Raw genomic sequence first — 21,845 nt, 5'->3', positions numbered from 1 at the left:
TTCAGGTAAAGTACACTTATGTTGGCTTTTTTACCTCTGTTCTGAATCTTAACACCTCGATCAGTAACCTCTCCTAAGTTATATTTCCTCTTAACCTTTCTCCTAATTTTCCTTGTCGTCGAACCCACATCTTCCTGTAACAACCTGCCGCATCGCATGTCACTTCCCGTTTTATTTCTTTTTTTTTTAATAAATATTTTATTGAAAATTTTTGGTCAACCAACACAGTACATTGTGCATCCTTTACACAACATTATAACAATACAGATAATAATGACCTTTTTTTTATAAACAAAAAACAACAAATAAATAAATATTAAATAACAAAAATGAAAACTAGCCCTAATTGGCAACTGCCTTGTCACAGGCTATACCCCCCCCCCCCACCCCCATCCCTCCTCCCCCCCCCCCCCCCCCCCAAGTCCTGGGCTGCTGCTGCTGCCTTCTTTTTTCCCCCATCTATCTTTCCGCAAGATATTCGACGAACGGTTGCCACCGCCTGGTGAACCCTTGAGCCGACCCCCTTAGGACGAACTTAATCCGCTCTAGCTTTATGAACCCCGCCATATCATTTATCCAGGTCTCCACCCCCGGGGGCTTGGCATCTTTCCACATTAGCAATATCCTGCGCCGGGCTACTAGGGACGCAAAGGCCAAAACATCGGCCTCTCTCGCCTCCTGCACTCCCGGCTCTTGTGCAACCCCAAATATAGCCAACCCCCAGCTTGGTTCGACCCGGACTCCTACTACTTTTGAAAGCGCCTTTGTCACCCCCACCCAAAACCCCTGTAGTGCCGGGCATGACCAAAACATATGGGTATGATTCGCTGGGCTTCTCGAGCACCTCGCACACCTATCCTCCACCCCAAGAAATTTACTGAGCCGTGTTCCAGTCATATGTGCCCTGTGTAATACCTTAAACTGAATCAGGCTTAGCCTGGCGCACGAGGACGACGAGTTTACCCTGTTTAGGGCATCTGCCCACAGCCCCTCCTCGATCTCCTCCCCTAGCTCTTCTTCCCATTTCCCTTTTAGTTCGTCCACCATAGTCTCCCCTTCATCCCTCATTTCCCTATATATATCCGACACCTTACCATCCCCCACCCATTTCTTTGAGATGACTCTGTCCTGCACCTCTTGTGTCGGGAGCTGCGGGAATTCCCTCACCTGTTGCCTCGCAAAAGCCCTCAATTGCATGTACCTGAATGCATTCCCTTGGGGCAACCCATATTTCTCGGTCAGCGCTCCCAGACTTGCGAACTTCCCGTCCACAAATAGATCTTTCAGTTGCGTTATTCCTGCTCTTTGCCACATTCCATATCCCCCATCCATTCCCCCCGGGGCAAACCTATGGTTGTTTCTTATCGGGGACCCCCCCAATGCTCCGGTCTTTCCCCTATGTCGTCTCCACTGTCCCCAAATCTTCAGTGTAGCTACCACCACCGGGCTCGTGGTGTAGTTCCTCGGTGAGAACGGCAATGGGGCTGTCACCATAGCCTGCAGGCTGGTCCCCCTACAGGACGCCCTCTCTAATCTCTTCCACGCCGCTCCCTCCTCCTCTCCCATCCACTTACTCACCATTGAAATATTAGCGGCCCAATAATACTCACTTAGGCTCGGTAGTGCCAGCCCCCCCCCTATCCCTACTACGCTGTAAGAATCCCTTCCTCACTCTCGGAGTCTTCCCGGCCCAAACAAAACCCATGATGCTCTTTTCTATCCTTTTAAAAAAAGCCTTCGTGATCACCACCGGGAGGCACTGAAACACAAAGAGGAATCTCGGGAGGACCACCATCTTAACCGCCTGCACCCTCCCTGCCATTGACAGTGCTACCATATCCCATCTCTTGAAATCTTCCTCCATCTGTTCCACCAACCGCGTTAAATTTAGCCTGTGCAATGTGCCCCATCCCGTTTTATTTCTTTTAGTATTCCTGGTCCTATTCACTGAGCTCCCCTCAGTCACTGTACCTTGTACTGTCGCCCTTTTTGATTTTTGACTATGGCTTCTCTGCCTTACACTTTCCCCCTTACTGCCTTTTATTTCTGTCCCTGTTTTACTACCTTCCAACTTCCTGCATCGGTTCCCATCCCCCTGCCACATTAGTTTAAAGTCTCCCCAACAGCTCTAGCAAGTAAGCCAGTAAGACAAAGTTAACTTTAGCCATCAAAACAGCCCCTTATTGCACATCACAATACTTATTAAACCAGCACAAGAATGATTGTCAACAAATCGCCACTACAATACTCTCCAAGGATTCAGTGTCTTTAGTTCACATCCCGTCTTTTCTCCTTGATGAAAGTCAATACATCGTCTGGTGTTTCGAAGTAAAAATGCCGTTCCTCATATGTGACCCACAGACGGGCTGGGTACAATATCCCGAACTTCACCCAGTTCTTAAAGAGGGCCGCTTTTGCCCCATTAAACCCAGCTCGCCTCTTGGCCAAATCCGCGCCCAGGTCTTGATAAATGCGCAGCTCACAATTCTCCCACCTGCTGCTCCGTTCTTTCTTGGCCCTCCGCAGAACGTGTTCCTTGTCCAGGAATCGGTGCAAACGTACCACCATCGCCCTCGGTGGCTTGTTCACTCGGGGCTTCTTCGCGAAGGCTCTGTGCGCTCTATCCACTTCCAGGGGCCGAGGGAACGCCTCAGCCCCCATCAACTTCTCCAGCATGTTCGTCACATAGACCCTCGCATCCGATCTTTCACTGCCTTCAGGGAGGCCGACGATTCTCAGGTCCTCCAGCTTCTCCTGCATTCTTTTCTGGCGGTCATTCATCATCTCCACCTTGGTCTCCAGCATGGTTAGGTATTCCTCGTGCTCGGACACCTTTTTCTCCACCTCCTGGATTGCACATCCGTGGGTTTCTTGATTCTGCACTACCTGATCAATCAAAGCCTTGATCGGGTTCAGCGTGCCCTTCTCAAGCTTGGCAAAGCAATCTTCAAAAAATTTCACCAGTTGCTCCGTCGATCACTGTGCCGTCTCCCCGCGGCCCTGCTTCTCCGCCATGCTTTCCCACGTTACCAGCTCTACTCGCGTCTTCCTTGTAGAACTTTGTCTTCTCACACGACCACTTTTGGCCCAATTCTCCATACAATGGAGGGGGATTTCTCCTCACTGTCTCACTCTTCACCAATTTATCTAATAAAATCCAGGAAAAAAACGGGAGAAAAAGGTCCAAAAGTCCATCACAGGCGGGAGCTATCAAATGTGCGACCTACTCTTCCATGGCCCCCACCGGAAGTCCTCCAGGTTAGGTAGATTGGCCACGTTAAATTCCCATAGTGTGCAAAAAGGTTAGATTGTGTTACTGGGATAGGTGTAGGGTGTTCTTTCCAAGGGTCGGTGCAGACTCGGTGGGCCGAATGGCCTCCTTCTGCACTGTAAATTCTAAAAATAAAACTCACTTTTCTATAGTATATTCCATCTGCCACTTTGCCCACTCTCCTAACTTGTCCAAGTCCTTCTGCAGCCCCCCTGCTTCCTCAAAACTGCCTGTCCCTCTGCAAATCTTTGTATCATCTGCAAACTTAGCAACAGTGCCCTCACTTCCTTCTTCTAGATCATTAATGTATGCTGTGAAAGGCTGTGGCCCCAACACCGACCCCTGAAGCATACCACTAGTCATCGGCTGCACTCCTGAAAAAGACCCCTGTATTCCCGCTTTCTGCCTTCTGCCAGTCTGTCAATCCTCTATCCATGCCAGTATCTTACCCTTAACACCATGCACTCTTAACCTATTTAACAACCTCCTATACGGCACCTTGTCAAAGGCCTTTTGGAAATCTGAATAGATCACATCCACTGGTTCTCCTTTGTCCAACTTCCTTGTTACCGCCCCAAAGAATTCAAACAGATTTGTCAGACATGACCTCCCCTTGATGAAGCTGTGCTGACTTAGTCCTATTTTATCATGTACTTCCAAGTACTCCGCAATCTCATCTTTAATAATGGACTCTAAAATCTTACCAATGACCGAAGTCAGGCTAACTGGCCTGAGTCTTCTACTTCCCTCCCTTTTTAAACAGGGGTGTTACATTAGCCATTTTCCAGTCTTCTGGGACCCTCCCTGCCTCCAGTGATTCCTGAAAGATCACCACCAAGCCTCCACAATCTCCTCAGCTATCTCCTTTAGAATCCTGGGGTGTAGTCCATGCAGTCCAGGTGATTTATCCACCTTCAGACCTTTCATTTTCCCCAGAACAGTCTCCTTAGTATTGACTACTACACTCACCTCTGCCCAGATTCCCCTGAAGTTCTCGTATCCCACTGGTGTCTTCCACTGTGAAGACTGACGCAAAGTAATTGTTGAGTTCCTCTGCCATTTCTTGGTTTCTTATTACTACTTCTCCAGCCTCATTTTCCAGTGGTTCAATGTCTATTCCTGCCTCTCCCCTACCTTTTATATATTGAAAAAACTCCTTGCTATCTTCTTTTATATTACTAGCTAACTTACACGCATATTTCATCTTCTCCCCCCTTATTGCTTTTTTAGTAGTTCTCTGCTTGCTTTTAAAGGCTTCTCAATCCTCTGGCTTCCCACTAATCCTCACCACCTTGTATGCGTTTTCTTTTATGCTGTCCCAGACCTCTCTTGTCAGCCATGGATGCCTCATTCTTCCCTTAGCAGGCTTCCTTCTCCTTGGGATGAATTTCTGTTGTGCCTCCTGAATAACTCCCCAAAGCTCCTGCCATTGCTGTTCCACTGTCTTCCCTTCTAGGCTTCCCTTCCAATCCAGTCTGGCCAGCTCCCCCCTCATGTCTTTGTAGTTGCCTTTATTCAATTGTAAAACCGTTACATCTGATTCTAGCTTCTCCCTCTCAAACTGCAGGGTAAATTCAGGGTAAATTCAATCATATTATGGTCACTGCCCCCAAGGGTTCCTTCACCTTAAGTTCCCCGATCAGGTCTGCCTGATGATTATGGGAATCATTGCGCCGATAGTCTATCCACAGAAATGATAGAGAAGTTGAGAAAATGAAAAGTCGGAGATGGATCAGGGAGAGGGGGTGGAAATGTGAAGCAAAGTTGATTAGATTTTCTAGTTTCAGGTGAGACTAGAAAGTGGGACAGATACGTCAATGAGGAGCAGGGGGAACGAGTTAAAACTAGAACAAAGAATGACCCATGCAACCTACAACAAAAAGGCATTGTCAGGGTCCATAAGGATTCCTAAACCGAAAAGCTGGAAATACTCAGCAGATCAGTCAGCAACTGTGGAGAAAGAAACAAAGTTAAAGTTTCAGGTTGATGATCTTTCATAAAAACTGGAGAAAGTTAGAGATGTAACAGGTTTTTGAGCCAGAACACAGGTTCAATTTCTCTATCCCATTTAGACAATTTCCAAGGAGTATGTTGCAAACTTCTATCAAAGTGTGTTACCTTATCAAAGCCTTGCTCTTCCAGTTTTCTTCCAAGTGTTGTTCCAATACCAGCCAAGGAGGAAACTGACTTATTCCCCATTGGTTCAGAAACAAAATTCCTGTGCTTGTGTGATGTTGAAATCATTGTACAGAGCTTTAAACCTGTTGATGACAGTAAGCAATAGTTATACTGAGCTCCTACCTAGCCCTGACCTTCTATTCTGCTCCACTTTCTCCGCCCTCCTCTCCAACTATATAATCCATCACATTTCTACCCCGCTTCAGTTCTGAAGAAGTCAGACGGACTTGAAAAACTCTGTTTCTTTCCACAGCTGCTTCCAGACTTGCTGAGTCTTTCCAGCATTTTCTGTTTTATTTCAGATTTTCAGTATCTTCTGTATTTTGATTTTATTATAATCACTGCACTTGGGTTATGTAAAACTTTGGCTTTTGTCATTTGCTGCATTGTAGCCAACCCTAATCCTCACCTCTGGTGAATCTTATTGAGGCTTTACAGAGAATGCCGAGAAACTAGCATGAGGCTCTCAACTACAAGGGTATATTTAGAAGGTTAGTGTCAAAAGTAGACTCATGACATATGATCAAGCTTCTAAAATTATGCAATCATTGGATACCGTAGATTTGATAAGATATTTGGGGCCAGAAATTCCTTGAGTTGCAATCAGCATCGGATTGCTACTCTGCTCCTTTTGATTTACCCAGGTTGGGAGCTGCCCATTTCTCACACAATCTTCCTTCCTGGCGAGAAATGTGCAGTGCAGCACATTAGGGGATGTGAAGTCACACCCTCTATTGATACACCAAAGTAGTTACATTTAAAGGTCCTAGTCACTGAGAAACCAGGGAAAAGGTAAGTGTGAAGGTAAGTGGGTGAGGGGTTAGGGAGTTCAGGGATGAGATTCTGGTGGCTCAGATGGTTGAGGGAGGAGGGTCAGGAGGACGAAGTGGGGCGGCCAGGAGGGTAGTCAATGGGTGGGGGAGTTGGGGCTGTCAAGAGGGTGGTCGGAGCATTGGGAAGGGGATGTTAGGAAGGTAGTTGAGGAGAGTTGAGACAGTAGTCGGGGGGGTGGGTGGAGGGTGGTCAGGGGGTGTGGGGAGGATAGTCAGGGGGGTGTCTGGCGGTGGGGAGGGTGGTCATGGGAAGTCTGCAGGTCAGAGAGGGTAGTCGGATGTGGAAGGTAATTAGGAGGGTGTTGGGAGTGTAGTCCAGAAGGGAGTGTAGCCATGTAAAATGGCTGACTCCCGATTAGAATGGTCAAACCCCGATTTAAAATGGCGAACGGAAGAGGCTGATGGGAAAATCAGCCAACAGGACTCAAACGGACAGCTGCAGGTAAAACAGTGTATTCGCCTCCGGGGAAGTCAGTCCAGACCAATACCTGCAGCCATCAACATCACAACAACCCAGCCATCTGCATATTAAGCAGCCATCCCCGGGAACAATTGCTACAAATTAGCAACATAAAGCCGACCCAGACCTTTCGGCGCCAGCAGGGGCTAACACAAAGAAAGGTAAACGACCACCCCCCAATAAAGGAATCGCTCCAGTATTGGAGCATATCGAACCAAGTGATTGGAACCAAGTCCAATCACTTGGAACCAGGTACAAGGTCCGCCCCGAGAGGCGGGAAGCCCCTGGGGTCTATAGGAATAGGGGCCCAGTTCAAATCGACCCTTCTTTTCCTGCTCGCAACCTTCGAGACCCTGCTACAAGAAACCGTAGGTTTTACTCCAGCGATCGCTACCAGATAGGCACTCCTGACTATCGACTTGTACCAGCTTTTGAATCCCGCAGGCTCAGAACCAATTCGAAAGACTATTCGTTTCCCTGACCTGGTGGGCCATTTCCAAAGTTAAGTATTGGCCTTTAGTGGTAGGTAGTAGTCTAGAAGTAGGATTATTGTATAAGTATTAATTGCTGTATACAATAAATGAGCGTTGATTTAACTCTTACTAAGCGGTGCGTTGCATTATTAATCATTACTTGGACTTGAACCACGTGGCGGTATCAGAAAGATACCTGGCGACTCATGAGCAAAGGTGACAGAATAAGAATAAGTAAACTAAGGCTAAAACGAGCAACAGGAGTCAGAGCAGGGGAGTGGTCAATAGTATAGATAGATACCCAAGACTTGGAAGTAGTTTTAATCCTTCCAATTTTTCCTGGGTAACTATTCTGCCAAGAGTCAGAACCGTCCAAAGACTCCAATTTAAATCGGAGTTTCAGATGGTTCCAGGTGCATGGTAATTGCCCAATGGATGTTTAAACTCCTGGACAATTCCCGTGCCGTCCTTACATGGGCACTTCTGTGGGGCATCCCCAAGCACATCTTCTGGGGTAACTCCAGGGTCCGACTCCTGGAACAGAAGTTCTGGACCTTGAAGACAAATATAGCTGGACCCGACATCATGTCTATAAATTATTTAGGCAGATAGTCAGGTAAAATGACAGATATTTATTTTCCCAGAAGATTTCTGCCCTTTGAAACAGGTTCACATGGAACTAGTAAATGTGGCTATGTTAAACTCTTTTACATCTTGGAAATTTCCTGAAGGAACCTATGGGTTAGTGAAGTTTATCAAGTTGGTCAGAAAATATGCTAGATTTTCCGACAGCTAATTTGATATTATTCTCACTTTCAATCAGGAGGTTCTGGGTTCAAGTCCCCGGCCAGGACTTAAATACAAAATCAAGACAGATACTTCAGTGCAGTACTGAGGGAGTGCTATGCTGTCAATGTGCCAAGTTTTAAACAACACACTGAACTGGGGCCCTGAATGAATATTTTCAAGAGCAGGGGAGTTACCTCTGATATCAAAGAACAAAGAAAAGTACAGGCCCTTCTATCAAGTTAGTGAGTCACGACCTCCCCTTCACAAAACCGTGCTGCCTCTCGCTAATACGTCCATTTGCTTCCAATTGGGAGTAGATCCTGTCTCGAAGAATTCTCTCCAGTAATTATCCTGCCAATGTTTATTCCTCAAATCAACAACACAAAAAAAGTCATTATCTTATTTTGGGAAGTTGCTGTACATAAATTGACCATTACATTTTTAATGTTACAACAATGACTACAGTATTGCTACTCCTACCAGGCGACCGGCTATCATGGTATGTCACACTTGTCTGTTTTGTGCCATCCTCACACATCCACTGTAGCTTGTCTGCAGCAATTTTGTGGCATCTAGTCCAACTACGCTTAGATTGACCGCTCTTCCAGCTGCACTCAACTTTGCCAATTGGAATAAATCCCTGTAACTTTCCAGCTCTGATCAAATGTACTTAACTTGCTGTAAATCTCTTTGGGATATACTGGTGGTTGTGAAAGGCAATATGTAAATGCAAGACATTCAATTTTTCTCCCAATTTGGCTAGAGTTTATTTTCGCTCTTACTGATGGTGATATTCGAGGTCGCACTGTCTAATAGGGGATTACAATTGATGTATCAGATTCATGCTTATCAATTTTGCCCCTTTAATTATTTTAAAGAAGTAATTTCAGTGCAATGTAATTCGTTTCGGGGACATAGGAGCTGATAGACGTACATTTATCAGGAAGATCATGTTGGAGGGCAGCACCGTGGCGCAGTCGTTAGTGCTGCTGCCTCACGGCGCAGAGCTCTCAGGTTCGATCCCGGCCCTGGGTCACTGTCAGTGTGGAGTTTGCACATTCTCCCAGTGTTTGCGTGGGTTTCGCCCCCACAATCCAAAGATGTGCAGGGTAGGTGGATTGGCCACACTAAATTGCACCTTAATTGGAAAAAAAGAATTGGGTGCTCTAAATTTATTTTAAGAAAGGAAGGTAATGCTAGAATGAATACAACTGAGGGGAAGTGGCCGTGTATCTGTTAGTGAGAACAGAGCTGGGCTTCATAGCTTAAAATCCTTCCCTAATTTGTGCTCAGCATTTCTGTCTGGAAGTGTGATAAAGCTGGACGCTGATCAGTGAGGATGTTTAAGGTGGCATTTGATTAACCTACCAAATTGTAAAAGCACGTGAGACAATCCCATCTCTTGAAATCCTCCTCCATCTGTTCCACCAACCGCGTTAAATTTAACCTATGCAATGTGCCCCAATTCTTAGCTATCTGGATCCCCAGGTAACGAAAGTCCCTTGTTACCTTCCTCAACGGTAGGTCCTCTATTTCTCTACTCTGCTCCCCTGGATGCATCACAAACAACTCACTTTTCCCCATGTTCAATTTATACCCTGAAAAATCCCCAAACTCCCCAACACAAGTAAATTCTTTAAAGACATCTGGCACCTTCTTATCAATCACCTCTTGATCAGGCTGTAAAATCTTTTGCACCTCCTTCGCTTCACTTGGGCTTTCCTTTACCACTTTAACAAACCCCACGGTCTTATCCTGTTTTACCACATCAGCCTTTCCAGTGCTTTCCTTCAACCACGAACACTGTGACTTGACAAGACCTAGTTTATTACAGTGAAAACATTTGAAATTTTTCATTTCTTTTCCACCCTCCTGGATTTTTTAAATCTGAGGTACACTCTCCTTATTATCTCCCATCAGATCACCTTTACCTTTACCACTTGAGTATTTCTCATGTCCCCAGTTTCTATCCCTCACAGGCTGAAACTGATGTCGGAAACCAAACTTTGATTTATGAACTAATTCATAATCATCTACCATTTCTGCTGCTAACTTCGCAGTTTTAACCCTCTGCTCTTCCACATGAATTCTCACTACATCAGGAATTGAATTTTTAAACTCCTCCAAAAGTATAATTTCTCTGAGAGCTTCATACGTTTGGTCTATTTTCAAAGCCCTTATCCACCTATCAAAATTACTCTGTTTTAACCTTTCAAACTCCCATGTATGTTGAGCAAATTCTTTCCTTAAATTTCTAAACCTTTGTAGACTTCAGGCACCAGTTCATATGCACCTAAGATGGAATTTTTGACAGCCTCATACGTTCCAGATACCTCCTCCGGTAGTGATGCAAACACTTCACTAGCTCTCCCTTCCAGCTTTGTTTGAATCAGTAATACCCACATGTCCTGTGGCCATTTCATTTGTTTAGCTACCTTCTCAAATGAAATGAAAAAGGCTTCTACCTCCTTCTCATCAAACCTTGGCAATGCTTGGACATAGTTCAATAGATTCCCACCAAGCCTTCGACTTTGACGCTCTTTCTCACTATCCTCATCACCGAGCTCGTTGGCTCGGAGGCAAATTTATATGGTCCTATCGAAATTCTGTTCTAATTGCTGAATAGAATTGACCATTGGAACTGTTTAGAAAGATCTGCAAATGGGATTCAGACTGTTTTGTGATTCTGCACATGTTTTAAATCCCTCCATACCACTGACCACAAAAACTGTCATTCCCTTCTCACTCTATTTTAATTAAATGCCTGCCCGCTTCTGCTGATTTCACGTCTCTGTGAAGGCGGATGTATTCAATCACACAACTCAGACAGCTCATATAACTCTCAGCGGTTTCAACACGTGGAATATGGAAGGCACCATGTCGCTGAGAAAGGAGAGACAGGATGACTGAATAAGGATATACCTTTACTTTCTCTCACCCTTCATTTTAGCTTTGAACAGCGTTTCCAAGTTCAGTGATAAAAAAGAAATGGCTAAACGTTTCAGGTCGATGGCCTTCCATCACAGCCATCAAGCGCTGACTGATCTGCTGACTATTTCCAGTATTGTCTGTTTTAAATTCAGGTACTTTGCATTCTGGGGGTCCGTTAGCTCAATTATCCTGTCCTCACTCAAATGTTGACCTAAGTTTATTGCACCAGGGGTTACTAGTGATTGAGAACAGGAAAACTAGATGATTTTCTTTCTCTCCCTTGTCTGGGGAAAGGAAGCTTTAGTGTCCCAATCATAGCCTAGACTCAGGGATCCCGAAGGTTGACCCGTTGGCAAAAGTGGGTCCCGGGAAAAAAAAGTTTGAAAAACATTGACCTAAAGGCACTGATTGGAACTGCTTTGATCTAAAGTACCAGTTTTTTTTGGGGGGGAAGGGGGTGAAGAGAAGAGTCATCTCAGGCCTATTTAAAATTTAACCTGGTGTTGTAAGACTTCTTACTGTACCTATTTAAAAGAGCAATTCAGAATTCATTCCCAGGAGGGCAGCATGGTGGCACAGTGGTTAGCACTTCTGGCTCACGGCACCGTGGTCCCAAGTTCGATCCCGGCTCTGGGTCACTGTCCGTGTGTAGTTTTCACATTCTCCCCGTGTTTGCGTGGGTTTCGCCCCCACAACCCAAAGATGTGCAGGCTTGGTGGATTGGCCTCGTTAAATTGCTCTTTAGTTGGAAAAAATGAATTGGGTACTCTAAAAAAAAAATTTTTTTTTTTAAATTCACTCCCAGTGAGACAGAGAAGACACAACTGGAGTGAGACTCATCGAAGAGTGAGTTTGGGAATTTGATAGGTGGGAATTCGCCGATGGTGGGAGGAGGTGCCTTTTTTAAAATTACTTTTTCTGAGTTACAAAGCCAGGGCTCGGAGTGTGGTCAGGGGCAAACTCCTAATCCAGCTTCTTGCCTGCTCCAAAAACCAATTCAAATTCAAACTGAATCCAATTCATGGTCCCCACAAAAGAGACACACCAGATCTGAGCCAAAAGGCTACTACACTTGATCTTAGCCAAAAGGTTATCCCTTGATTTGTTGCACATATTTACAGGGAGTGGCCTTGTCTGCTGCAGGTGACAACAGGGGAGAGAACTGATTGGTGAGTCCTTCATATCGGGACTGCAGTCTGAGGAGGTAAGTGGTATTTGTGTCTGTGTCCCACTGTGTTTTTAAATTGTGAAAATTTGGGGGGGGGGAAACAAAGTGACGTCACAGTAAATCTGTGACCTGATTGGCTGGTAGGGAATGTGTTAAATTTGAAATTAAAACATTGAAAAAACTAATTACTTAACTAGTTAGAGGAGTAACTAAACCTAAGGGCAGAGATTAGTATTAAGTATTTAAATTTTACAGTAAAAATCTAGCGCCAGGGACCACATAGTTAATCGTGACTTAATCTAATAACTATTTAAGTGATTATTTTTAAATTATTTTTAAAATTTAGAGTACCCAATTAATTTTTTTCCAATTAAGGGACAATTTAGCGAGGCCAATCCGCCCGCCCTGCACATCTTTTGGTTGTGGGGGGTGAAACCCACGCAAACACGGGGCGAATGTGCAAACTTCAAACGGACAGTGACCCAGAGCCGGGATCGAACCTGGGACCTTGGCGCCGTGAGGCAGCAGTGCTAACCACTGCACCATCGTGCTGCCCACGGTAGTGACTTTTAAGGGGTGTCTTGACAAATGCATCAATAGAATGGAAATAGAGGGATATTAACCCCAGAAGGATAGGGGAATTTAGTTCCTGTTCTGTAATTTTCTTTGTTCTTTTGTTCATTACAAATCCTAACCATACATTGGGTAAAAAATGTAGTCCTCATGTCGCTCCTGGTTCTTTGTCAGACCCCAAATTGGTGCTCTCAGCTTATCAATACGTCAGCTATCAGAATTGACTTCTTTTAATTTACTCTAACCCCTTCATCATTTGAAATACGTCTATCAAATCTCTTCTTAGCCTTCTCTCCTCAAGGAACAATTCTGTTCTCTTTGTTCTATTCATGGAATCGTAATAGTTGTGGTAATACCAAGTATTGCGGTACCTGAGAGGTGGATGACCATTGGCTAGACCCAGGAGTCTACCATTGGCTGATGTACATAGCTCCGCCTCTCAAGAAGCAATGCCATCCCAGCAGCCTTCACTTTCTGTATCGAAGCTGCTGGGGAACAGTTCTAGCAGATTAAAGCCTATTAGTTATGACTCACCTTGTCTCGAGAATAGCTGATTGCGCACCAATAGTAAAAAAAAAAGGCAATGTACTGCTGATGTTGGAAATACTCAGCAATTTTTCAACAACATCTGTGGAGAGAGAAAATGGAGTTCACGCTTGTTACAGACAGGGGAAGAGAGATACCCCAAATTCCCTTTCCTTCTGTCCGTAATTAGTGTGTTTTTTAAAAATTCATTTATGGGATGTGGGCGTCGCTGGTTCGGCCAGCATTTACTGTCCATCCCTAGTTGCCCTACAGAAGGTGGCGGTGAGCTGCCTTCTTGAACCCCTGCAGTCCCTTAGGTGTATGTACACCCACTGTGCTATTAGGGAGGGAGTTCCAGGATTTTGACCCAGCAACAGTGAAGGAACGGCGATATATTTCCAAGTCAAGGTGGTGAGTGCCTTGGAGGGGCACCTCCTTTTGCTCTTCTCCAGCCATTGTTTTTCAAACTTTTTTCCAGGGACCCATTTTTACCAACCGGCCAACCTTCAGGACCCATGCCGGCCAACCTTCGGGACCCACGCCGGCCGGCCTTCACGACCTTTTCTCTTACCTTGTTTGCTGCTGACAAAATGGAGGAAAAGCAATCGTGCCCAAAGCAAGTGATGTCGACATTCTCTTACATTCACGTGACGTGCTCTCTGCCTCCCTTCAGGCAGGAGGTTTACATAGAATTATTATTTTTTTTAAAATCTTCTGCGTCTCCGATTGCGCAAATTTGCGGGCAACAGCCGCAGCAGCCGGCTTTTAACCTTCTTTTGTTGTATTCCCAATTCTGGCTTATTGTGCATTATTTCCTTTGCTCCACAATTGGCGGCTGTACTGTCGACTGCTATTGCCCTAAACTCTGGAAAATCTTCCTTAAACCACCCTGCCTCTTTAACTCTCTCTCACTTGCTTTAAGCCTCTCCGTCTATCGCGGTGCTCCCGATTGCGCAAACATCTGCGCATACGCACCGATGAGCGGGCATGCATGCGCAGTGCAGCCGCATTCTTTTTATATGGTCGCGGACTTTTTGCAAGCCGCTCGCAGCCAGCAATGTTAAAAACCGGCTGCTGCGGCCGTTGCGCGCAAATTTGTGCAATCGGGAGCGCTGCGACGGACAGCTCCGCGACCATCCCGACACCTGACCCTGAAAATGCCTGTTCTAGATGGTAGTGGTCGGGGTTTTTGGAAGGTGAGGTGTTGTGAGGAATCTTGGTGAGTTACTGCAGTGCATCTTGTAGATGATACACAAGGCTCTGCAGTTCATTAGTGGTGAAGGGTTTGAATGTTTGTGGAAGGGAGAGCAATCAAGTTGCTTTGCTCTGGATGGTGTTAAGCTTCTTGAGTGTTGTTGGTGCTGCACTCATCCAGGCAAATGGAGAGTATTCCATTACACTCCTGACTTGTGCCTTGTAGGGCAGCACGGTAGCACAAGTGATTAGCACTGTGGCTTCACAGCGCCAGGGTCCCAGGTTCGATTCCCCGCTGGGTCACTGTCTGTGCGGAGTTTGCACGTTCTCCCCGTGTCCGCGTGGGTTTCCTCCGGGTGCTCCGGTTTCCTCCCACAGTCCAAAGACGTGCAGGTTAGGTGGATTGGCCATGCTAAATTACCCGTAGTGTCCATAAGGGTTGGGAGGGGTTATTGGGTTGCGGGGATAAGGTGGAAGTGAGGGATTAATGTGGGCCGGTGCAGACTCGATGGGCCGAATGGCCTCCTTCTGCACTGTATGTTCTATGTCTATGTCTATGTCTAGATGATGGACAGGCTTTTGCGGGGGGGCAGGAGGTGAGTTACTCGCTGTAGGATCAATGGTAACCCCCAGTTTCTGATCAATGGTAACCCCCAGGATGTTGATTTGTGGGGGATCAGCGATGGCAATGCCATTGAATGTCGAGGGGCGATGGTTAGATCCTCTCTTGTAGGAACTTCTCACAACCCCAGAACATGACGCATGGTTCACCGGTCCTCGCCCTCACTTCTCGCACTCGTCGGCCATCCCTTGAAAGAACCCACTTATCTTTTGTCCAAGTCATATGCACCCTTTGAACTGAATCAAGCTGATCCGTAAGCAAAAGATTTTCATCCTGCGCACCGCCTCGCACTACAAATCCCAGTCTATTCCCCCCCAACTCCTCCTCTCATTTACACTTGATCCTCACCACTTGCACCCCCCACCACAATTCTCCCCTCTCCCGACCTATCTGGGAGCAGCAATTGCTCCACTAGAGTATACCCCGGCAATCTTCTGAAGTCCCACACCTGCATATGCCTAAATTGGTAACTCAAACCTCTCCCGCAACTCGTCCAATCCCGTAAATTCCAGTCCCGCCTCCCTCCACTTCCCGTACATCCCATCCATCTCCTCACCTTCTCCACATTCGCTGTTGAATAATAATGTAGCAGGTTCGGGCACGGCAACCCCCTTTTTTGCCTCTGTAGCAGGGCCCTCTTTACCTTTGGCACCTTCCCCGCCCATACAAACTCTGAGTTCACCGTCTCCAATTTCCGAAAGAAGGCCTTTGGGAGAAAGATCGGAACGATCTGGAAAACAAACAGAAACCTTGGTAGCATATTCATTTTCATGTCCTGCACCCTCCCTGCCAGCGTCAGGTGTAGTCTGCGTCAGATGTCCCATCTCTTAAAATCCCACCTAATCTCCTTCACCAAAGTTGTCAAATTCCACTTCTGCATCGTAGCCCATTCCCTCATCACCTGCATCCCCAAACACCTGAACCTTTCCCTAGCTACCTTAAATGGAAACATCTCCAAATTGGCCCTCGACCCTGTCGCATTCACCGGGAACACCTCGCTCTTCCCGACATTCAACTTGTACCCAGCTCAGGCCCCAAACCTCTGCAATGTTCCCATGACCCTACCCACACTCTCCAACGGATCCGATACAAACAACAAATCGTCCGCGTACAGCAACACCCGGTGCTCCCTGATCCCCCTCGCCATCTCCTGCCACTCCACTGACCTCCTGAGGACCATTGCCAAGGGCTCAATGACTAGTGCGAACATCAATGGCGACAGCGGATACCCCTGTCTCGCACCTCTGTGCAACCCAAAACTCCCTGAACCCGTTGCATTCATAACTGCATATGCCACTGTAGCTACATAAAACAAGCGCACCCACACCATGAACTTCGGGCCAAACACAAACCTACCCAAGATCTCAAATAAATACCTCCATCCGATCAAAAGCCTTCTCTGTATCTGTAGTGACAATAACCTCTGGCACCCACCCCACCAACAGCATAACTACATTTAACAGCTTCCTGATATCGCTGGAGAGCAGCCTGCCCTTTACAAAACCCTGTTGGTCCACCGCCCCCACCCGTGGCACACACCCCTCCATCCTTCCCCGCCACCAACCTAACCAGCACCTACATGTCAGTGTTCAGCAATGGAATGGACTTATATGACCCACAATTCAACGGTTCATTACCCTTCTTCGGGATTAACAAATCGACGCCTGCGTCAGTGTCTCTGGCAGCTCCCCCTTCTCCAATGCCTCACTGAATATCCCCAACAAATGTAGTGCTAACTCCATTGCAAACGCCTTATAGAACTCTGCCAGAAAGCCATCCTGGCCTGGAACCTTCCCTGACTTCATCCCCCATAATACTGTGAATCACCTCCCTTAGCCCCAGCGGCTCCTCCAATGCCTGGCTCCTCTGCTCCTCCAACCTTGGAAACTCCAATCCGTCCAGGAACCATCCCATATGGCCTTCCTCTCTACCTGGCTTCACCCTACATAACTTCTCATAGTACCCTCGGAACACCTCATTTATCTCCCCTGGCTCTGACACTACCTTCGCATCCCCCCTCTCTGTTCTCACCTTTGAAATTTCCCTGGATGCAGCCTGACTCCTCAACTGATGGGCCTGCATGCGCATTGCCTTCGCCCCATATTCATATTGAACCCCAACTCGCCCTCCTTAACTGCCCCACTGCCTTCCCCGTTGTCAACCTATCAAACTGCCCCTGCAACCTCTTCTTCTCCGTGAGCAAATCTTTGGTAGGGTATCTCCTGTTCACCTCAACAAACTCATCCACCAGCCATCCAAACTCCTCCTCCTGTCCCCCGGTGCCTTGAACAAGATAATCTCCCCTCAGACCACCGCCTTCAACGCCTCCCAGAATATGGCCGCCGTTCTGATTGATTTCCACGTACTCCCCGATTGCCGACCTCACTTTTTCAGAACCTCTTGTCCACCAACAAACCCTAATCTAGCCTCCTCCTGGCCTCTGCGTCTTACTCTCGCTGAGCCTCACCTCCAGCCATGCAGCGTGTACAGGACGGCACGGTGCTGCAGTGGTTAGCACTGCTGCCTCACGGCACCAAGGACCCGGATTCGATCCGGCCCCGGGTCACTGTGCGTGTGGAGTTTGCACATTCTCCTCATGTCTGCGTGGGTCTCATCCCAACAACCCAAATATGTGCAGGGTAAGTGGATTGGCCACGCTAAATTACCCCTAATTGGAAAAAAAAGATTTGGATACTCTAAATTTTAAAAACAATTTGGAGTTTGCACATTCTCCACATGTATGCATGGGTTTTGCCCCACAACCCAAAACATGTGCAGGGTAGGTGGATTGGCCACGCTAAATTGCCCCTTAATTGGAAAAAAGGAATTGGGTACTCTAGATTTATTTAAAAAATAAATGCATACTCCACCCTCACCACCCCCAACAGCACCGCCCGGCTCACCACAAAGAAATCAATTCTCGAGTACACCTTACATACATGTGAGAAGGAGTACTCCTCCCCCGGTTCTTAAACGTCCACGGGTCAATCATTCCCATCCACTCCATAAACCTTCTCAACTCCTGAGCCATCCTCAACCTTCACATTGACTTGGGGCTCAACCTGTCCACCTTGGTTCCATCATGCAATTAAAATCTCCACCCATAATCAATTGGTGCATATGCAGTTCTGGGATCAATCCCAGCAAACTCCTCACAAATCCAACATCATCCCAATTCAGCACGTACACATTAACTAGCACCACCGGCAACCCCTCCAACACCCCATTCACTATCACATATCCTCCCTCCGGGTCCCGTATTTCCTTGGCCCCCACAAGTCCCGTTATTTGTTCAACAAAATGGCCACTCCCCACGACTTTGAGTCAAACCCCGAATGGAATACCTGCCCCACCCATCCTTTCCTCAGCCTAACTGGGTTCTTCATACAGAGGTGTGTCTCCTGTAAGAAGAACACCTCTGCCTTCAAACTCCTCAGGTGTGCAAAAGCCTGGGACCTTTTAACCGGCCCCTTTAACCCCCAGACGTTCCACGTTACAATTCTTACCGGAGGCTTACGCCTGCACTCCCTCTACCATCCGCCATCATCCCCCTCTGGTTCTGCCTCCTCTAAAAACCGCCCTATATAGGGCCACCCAAGATGGCCCCCCTTTCCATCCACGATCATGCTGTCTCCAACTCTGCCACATCACAATCCCCCCTCCCCGCCCCTCCTCCCAGTTCTTTGCCTCCTTCCCCACCTCACCTCCGTTCACCAGCATTACCTGCCAGCATGGCAGCTCCCGCTCAAAGCCCCCCACCACCCCCCACCCCCCCCAACAGCAGATAAAAAACAACCAAGTCACAATCCATCCCCTCCAAATGAAAAACACCACAGACGGAGGTGGGGGCTTCCCCCATACAAACGTACAACTCCCCATAGTACAATAGCAACAAAAAAACAGAAGGGGGAAAAAACCCTACCCTCCGGCAACAATCATCAATCATACCCTCCAACCTTTACAGATGCAGCTCCTCCATCTCCCACCAACTCTCAGTTCTCCCCCAGTTTATGGTCCCTTGTAAAGTCATTTGCCTCTTCTGGCATTTTGAAATAGTGCTCCTGGCCTTCGACTGTGACCCACAGTTTCGCAGAGTACAGCACCCCAAACTGAATCTTACTTCGGTACAACACCACCTTGGCCATGTTGAATCCTGCACGTTTCTTTGCCAGCTCCGCACCAATATCCTGATATATTCGAACATGGTTCCTCTCCCATTCGCAGTCTCGCTTCCCACTGGCACATCACAAGTTCTTTTCCTTCTCCACATATTTGTTCACCCGCACCACAACTGCCCACAGCGGCTCCCCTGCTCTCAGACTCTGCCTTACAGACCTATGAGCCCTGTCCACCTCTGGGGCTTTGTCCAGCACTCCCTGTTCCAGCAAGCCAAAATCCGTGACACATATTTTGTGACGCTCATTCCTTCCACATCTTCTAGCAGCCCCGCAATCAGTAGGTTCTGCCGCCTGGACCTGTTTTCTCGCTCCTCACCTTCACCCTCAGCAACTTGCACAAGTCTCCCAGGCCCCCACCTCTGCCACCAGGGACACGATCCGGTTGCTTTGGTCAGACACCAACGTCTCCACCTCTCATATCTTCACCCCTTATGACTTGGGACAGGCTGGCTGAGTGGCCAAATACTTGGCAAATGCAATATAGTGGGTTAATGTGCGGTTATCCACTTGGGCGGCAAAAACAGGAAGGCAGATTATTATCTGAATGGTGGCAGTTTAGGAAAAGGGGAAGTAAACGAGACCTGGGTGTCATGGTGGCACAGTCGCTGAAGGTTGGCATCGGGTACAGCAGGCGGTGGGGTTGTTTATATGGTGGAAAATATTGTTGAAAAATTCTTAATAAAAACATATTTTAATTTTAAATTTTTTTTTAAATCTTGATGAGATTGGATGTGGGAAGAATTTTCCCAATGTATTTTATTACAAACATGTGTCAAAACAGGTTACAGCGAACAAACACCACAGGAAACATACGTCCCAACAATCAACTATACAGTCTATACACTCCCTTTTCACCCCCCCCCCCCCCCCCGTGACGAACAGCCCCTCAAAAACAGTCACAAACATCCTCCACCTTTCCTCAAACCCCCCTGAAGAGCCCCTTAACTCATACTTTATCTTCTCTAATCGCAGGAAGTAGTACAGCTTGCCCAACCAAGCCGCTACCCCTGGTGGCGATGCCGACCACCACTCCAGCAAAATTTGCCGCCATGCAATCAGAGAGGCGAAGGCCAAGAAATCGGCCTTCGTCCTCTCCATGAGCTCCGGCTTCTCCGAAACCCCAAATATCACCAAAGGGTCCGAGTCCACCTCCTCCTTCACTATCCTGGCTAAGACTTCCACCCAGAATCTTCCCAAATTTTCACAACCCCAAAACATGCACACGTGATTCGCTGGCCCCCACTCACTCCTCTCACACTCATCTACCCCCTGAAAGAACCCACTCATTCTCGCCCGAGTTATGTGCACCCTATGCAGCACCTTAAACTGTATCAGGCTCATCCTTGCACATAAGGAGGTCCTGTTTACCCAATGCAGTGCCTCACTCCATGCTCCCCAATTGATCTCCCCTCCAAACTCCGCTTCCCATTTCTCCTTGATCTTCACCAACCCTCACCTCCCTGCTCTCCCAGCCACTTGTATATATCCTCAATTCTTCCCTCCCCATCCACATCCAGGAGCAGCAGTCGCACCAGCAGGATGTTTCCTAGCAACCGAGGGAACCACCTCCAGACCTTTTGCGCAAAGTCCCTAACCTGCAGATACCTGAACTCACCTGAGTTATCTGATGGAGCATATCCTCGGCAGCTCTACCCTCAACCCTTAGCTCCTAGTTTGGCGAACCCTTCCTCCAAATACAGATCCCTCACCCTGACCAGCCCCACTTCCCTCCACCTCCTGTATACACTATCCATATCCCCCCCCCCCCCCCCCCCCCCCCCCGGCTCAAACTCATGATTCTCGCACAGCAGCGTTAGCACCGACATCCCTTCCACCCTAAAATACCTCCTCAACTGATTCCATATCTTCACTGTGGACTGCACCACTGGGCTCCCTGAATATCTACTCAAAGCCATTGGCAACGCTGCCATTACCATAGCCCTCAAACTAGACCCCTTACAAGATTTCTCCTCCATCCTAACCCACTCTATCCCTTCTCCTTCCCACCATCGCCGCACCTTGTCCACATTCGCGCCCAATAATAATGAAGCAAGTTCGGCAACGCCAACCCCCCCTGCTGCCTCTGTAGCCAGGTCTTTTAAAAAAAATAATTTAGAGTACCCAAGTATTTCTTCCAATTAAGGGCAATTTTTTTAACATGAACTTTTTTTAAAATTTGTTTTATTTTGAATTTAGAATGCCCAATTCGTTTTTTCCAATTACGGGCCAATTGAGCATGACCAATCCTACACATCTTTTGGGTTGTGGGGGTGAGACCCACGCAGACACGGGAGAATGTGCAAACTCCACACAGACAAGTGACCTGGGGCCGGGATCGAACCTGGGTCCTCGGCGCTGTGAGGCAGCAGTGCTAACCACTGACCACTGTGCCGGCCTCTTAGCCACGTCTTTGTTTTTGCCTAGTCTGGTAGCCAGTAGACATAACAATCTTGGAGAGAACGTCTCCCTCTACATCTTTTGCACCACTTTACTGCCGGAGTTACTCCACTTACGGGTATGAAGTGCCTAAACCAACGCCTTTGAGCCAGAGCTGCCGTGTGCGCGACCGCTCACTCCAAGGTTGCCACCGGTTGTCTTCAGCCGTTTATTGATATCACGTGGAGTGAATCATATTGGCTGAAGACTGCTT

The 21,845-nt window shown here is 47.4% G+C and overlaps 1 protein-coding gene across 2 annotated transcripts in view; it reads right to left on the bottom strand.

The window, feature by feature from the left end:
* LOC140420555 (barrier-to-autointegration factor-like) overlaps positions 1–21,845 on the bottom strand; it is a 71,919-nt gene that overhangs the window by 10,034 nt on the left and 40,040 nt on the right. For both annotated transcript variants that reach the window (XM_072504559.1, XM_072504551.1), the window contains exons 2-3: positions 15,574–15,747; positions 5,390–5,532 (exon numbers count right to left, since the gene is read on the bottom strand). In XM_072504559.1, coding sequence (XP_072360660.1) covers positions 5,390–5,532; positions 15,574–15,682 — 252 coding nt within the window. In that variant the 5' untranslated portion in view covers positions 15,683–15,747. The remainder of the gene's footprint in view (positions 1–5,389; positions 5,533–15,573; positions 15,748–21,845) is intronic.

The sequence above is a fragment of the Scyliorhinus torazame genome, chromosome 1 (assembly GCF_047496885.1).
Source record: "Scyliorhinus torazame isolate Kashiwa2021f chromosome 1, sScyTor2.1, whole genome shotgun sequence".
Taxonomy (NCBI): domain Eukaryota; kingdom Metazoa; phylum Chordata; class Chondrichthyes; order Carcharhiniformes; family Scyliorhinidae; genus Scyliorhinus; species Scyliorhinus torazame.
The sequence above is the reverse complement of the archived record's forward strand: the minus strand, read 5'-3'. Positions and strand labels throughout refer to the sequence as shown.